The following is a 4230-nucleotide window of genomic DNA, read 5'->3' on the forward strand; positions in this document are numbered from 1 at the left end:
GTCCGGGGGGTCGCGGGGCCGCGGCTGGGCGGGGTGGGCCGGCTCGGGGCCTCCTCCGCCTGCCGCCGCCTCGCTCGCTCGGCGCGGGGTCCCCAGGGGTGGCCAGAGACCCGCAGCGGGGCCCCGGGTGGGCCGGTGCAGGGCCTACCTAACCTGCTTTTAATACTTTTGAGGGATGTTTTGATTTCCTGTATTACAGCCTTCATATCTAACAATACCATTTGATTTTTTTTTTTTTTTTATGATGTTCAGTTCTTCTTTCATATCATGGAAGGACTTCCTCATCTCTTGGAGTTCAATGTATCTTTTCTCTTGCATCTCATAGAATTTCTTACCATGAATGTTCTAAATTCTTTTTCTAACATTTCGGTAATATCCTCTAGTGTTTCCCTACTTGGAGACAAATTAGAGTGGCCCCTTGTGGGTGATGTATTACTTGATTCTCTCATCCTTGAAGCTTTTTTCCAAATTTTTAGTCATTGTTAATGTATTCGCTTTTTGCTAATTTGTTGGAGAAGGATTCTGTAAGTGTGAGCTCATGTGTTTCCCTAACTGTGAAATAATTTGGTGCTATTTTCTCCCTCCTACTCTGTCCTCCAGTGTGGAGATCACAGGAGGAGTGTTGAAATCGGATTTATGAAGGAGAGTTTCCCTCTTTTTACAACCAGTACAGTGAGTTGCAAAAAATTCTCTAAAACTCCCAATATTCAGATGCTTAGTTACTATGTACCTAGTCTTCTCTAGGCCATGAGTAAGGGTTTAATAGGAAAGTAAGAAAAAAGAAAAAGAAAGTATAAACAGCAATAGGAAGAAAAAGCTAAGAACTAGGAAGAAAAAGAAAGCAGAGATGGGAATAAAAAGTGAAGAAATAGGAAGAAAAAAAAAAAAGGACGACCATGAAAGGAGAAATAAATATGTCACAGAAAATAAAAAAGGATTAAAAAATTAAAACCACGTGGCATGCAAGTAAAGGTACAGGACAGCAGAGATGGACCTGCCTGGATGGTTTCTGACCTGGGTGAGAGGAGGAGAGAGAAATTAGCAACTTGAAAGCACAAGGAAGGGGACAGAACAGCTCTGTGTATGTTTTTTGCTTTTTGGTTTTTTATTTATTTTTTTCTCTTAAAAAACAGAAAGAAGAAAGTTGGAAGGGACAGAAAAGAGACAGCTGTGAAGCTGGACCCAGAAGGTACAGGGCAACAGAGATGGACCTTCTAGATGGATTCTGACCTGGCTAGCACTGGGCTCAGTGTCTGAAGTAGGTGGCCTAGCTGGGGGAGCTTCATAGCTGTGAAGCTGGACCCAGAAGGTACAGGGCAACAGAGATGGACCTTCTAGATGGATTCTGACCTGGCTAGCACTGGGCTCAGTGTCTGAAGTAGGTGGCCTAGCTGGGGGAGCTTCATAGCTGTGAAGCTGGACCCAGAAGGTACAGGGCAACAGAGATGGACCTTCTAGATGGATTCTGACCTGGCTAGCACTGGGCTCAGTGTCTGAAGTAGGTGGCCTAGCTGGGGGAGCTTCATAGCTGTGAAGCTGGACACAGAGGTACAGGACAGCAGCAATGGACCTTCCTAGATGGATTCTGACCTGAGTCCAAATGATCTACTTCCACTGCCCAGATGGAGAAAACCAGATGCAGCAGTGGAGACAATAACATTTTTACCTTATTACATTTTGTTTGTAATTTTCAATGTTCAATGCAATACTAAAAGGAATGTGCGGTAATTCTTTTTTCCTTTAAATCATAGTTTTAATTTTTTAAAGCTATGAGCACATGTGTGCTCACCAGAGAGAAACAGACAGAGGGAAAGTGAGAAAACACCCCTGGGAGGATGGTCACACTACAATCTCAGACTTCTGGGAGTCTGGGTGTGTGTGTACACATGCCCACATGTGCCTTACATGTTTTTCAAGCCCCTGGGTCCATGACTTAAACCATGCTGTTGACCATGTGAGATGCAGCCACCTTAACCCCCCTCATCACCAGTAGACCTTAATGGGCTTTTAATGATAATCTTTCCTTGCCCTTGGGAAAGAGACCTGTGTAGTAGTGTTATCACAAACTGATTTGTTGGCATCATCTTTCTACTATATAAAAAAAGGTTTTCTTTTTATTGCCAGAGATCTTGCCTGAGAACAAGGTCAAATCAGTAAGTTTGTTGCCTGCTAATCCTACCTGCCAGCCCTGTGCCTACTGTAACCCTAGGCTGATGTTTGCAGCAAGAAAATCTCCATAGTGATAGTAGCTCTTCCAGCTTCCTAGGCACATGTGGAGGCCCAGGAAGTGGCACAACTCATAAACTCTACATTGGAATTTTTTACAAGATGTCCTCAAGTATTGGTATTATCTGGAAATGAATACCTTTAGGTTTATCTAAAATTTTCTATTGTATCAAAAGAGAAGTCCCCTTATTACAATATTATCAAACAAAAATCTGGTTTGTTTCAAACATTTCTGCAGGACCATTAGAAGTGATTAGGAGACTCCAGAGTACTGATCTATGGTAAAGGTAAGAGGAATCGAGAAAAATGAGGTGAAGAATGCTGTAAGCCTTCAACAAGGAGATGAGGCAAAGAGGGTTGTCATGAACAGGGACTTCTAAAGCTGATGACATTGTCCTTGACCGTAGTGACCTTAGTGCTTCTACTTCAGCCTATGATTAAGAAAGTCCCAAGTTCTACTTCATGAATCTGAGGGCATCCTGGGGCCCCCTTGTTGGAGAATCAGATCATTTCCTTCTTCAAGGAAGAGTTCCAGCCCATATGGAATGGATTCCTATAGGGACCCTAACCAGCATGGTTTGCTTTTGCATCTTTATCTTGCTACCACATTGAACTAGCATGTACAGAATTTGCAGGGGTCCTGGGTTTTTTATTTCTTTTTCATTTTAATTTTTTTTGAGAGAGATTTTTGCTGTAGGGCATATGTGCTTGCCAGAGAGATTAAGAGAGACAGAGAGACAGAAAGAGAGAGACAGAAGGGAGACCACCCACAGGGGATAGCCACACTGCAATCCCTTCTCTTCCATTCTCCTCTTGGGATCTTGGGCACATATGCACATATGCCTGGCATGAGTTTTAAGCCACCAGGCCTAGGACTTGAACTGTGGGAGCCGAGCAATGTAACAATTACACCATCTGCTGGTCCCAGAGGGATCCTGTTTTACTGACTCCCCCCACAGTCTCCTCTCACATTTAATTTTTGTAACAGTGTTAAGTTTATTCCGACATGCTGCACGATTTCCCTTGTATGACGAGTCGTTGGACAACTCATTGCCTTTCTTAGGGCTCCTCTCACCTTCTGGTTCCTAATGGTGTAAATAAAGGGATTCAGGAGGGGAGTGAGGATAGTATTTAGCACCGACACCTTATTAATCTTAAAGGAGGAGCGTGCCGTGGGCCTCAGGTACATGAACGGAACAGCACCATAGAGCAGGGAGACGACAGTTAAGTGAGAGGCGCAGGTAGAGAAGGCCTTTTGGTGACCTGTGGCCGAAGGGATCCGCAGGATGGTGGACAAGATGTAGCCGTAAGAAATTGCAGTAAAGAGGAGTGACCCTGGGATCACAAGGACGGTTGCCAGGACACACCCAGGAGTTCCAAGATGCTGGCGTCTGCACAGGCTGCTTTCAGAATGGGACCGACGTCACAGTAGAAATGATCTCACGTTGTCACCACAGAAGGGCAGCTGGACGAGCAGCAGCATCTGGAAAAGGATGATGGCGAAGCCCGCCACCCAAGAGCCGAGGGCCAGCTGCAGGCAGAGGTTGCTGGTCATGATGGTGGGGTAGCAAAGGGGCTTGCAGATGGCGAGGGAGCGGTCGAAAGACATGACGGCGAGGATCAGGAACTCAGTGGTGCCCAGGAAGAAGTGGAAGAAGCTCTGTAGCAGGCAGCAGCGGGTGCAGGTAACTGTCCTTGTGACCATGAAGGTTTCCAGCAGTTTGGGGATGACCATGGGGGTGTATCAGATCTCTAAGAAGGAGAGGTTGCAAAGGAAGAAGTACATTGGGATTTGAAGCCTGGGCTCGGCCCAGATAATGGCAATGATGAGCCCATTGCCTGAAAGGGTTAATATGTAGATGAGAAAAATCAGGATGAAGAGAGGGGTCTGCAGTCCTTGGATCCCAGGGAAGCCTATGAGGATGAACTCTGTGATGGCTGTGCCATTTCTCATGTTCCTCGAGACCCTACAGAGACAAAGAAGTAACTCCTTAGAATAGTGGA

General features: G+C 45.5%; 1 protein-coding gene across 1 annotated transcript in view; it reads right to left on the reverse strand.

Annotated features, from left to right (window-relative positions):
* Positions 1 to 3166: 3166 nt before the first annotated feature.
* Positions 3167 to 4230, reverse strand: part of OR6X1 (olfactory receptor family 6 subfamily X member 1) — a 5523-nt gene continuing 4459 nt past the window's right edge. The window contains 3 exon segments of the mRNA XM_014587915.1: positions 3167 to 3589; positions 3592 to 3667; positions 3669 to 4193. Of these exon segments, the coding sequence (XP_014443401.1) occupies positions 3167 to 3589; positions 3592 to 3667; positions 3669 to 4193 (1024 nt within the window).

The sequence above is a fragment of the Tupaia chinensis genome, unplaced genomic scaffold (genome assembly GCF_000334495.1).
Source record: "Tupaia chinensis unplaced genomic scaffold, TupChi_1.0 Scaffold000247_1, whole genome shotgun sequence".
Classification (NCBI taxonomy): Eukaryota; Metazoa; Chordata; class Mammalia; order Scandentia; family Tupaiidae; genus Tupaia; species Tupaia belangeri.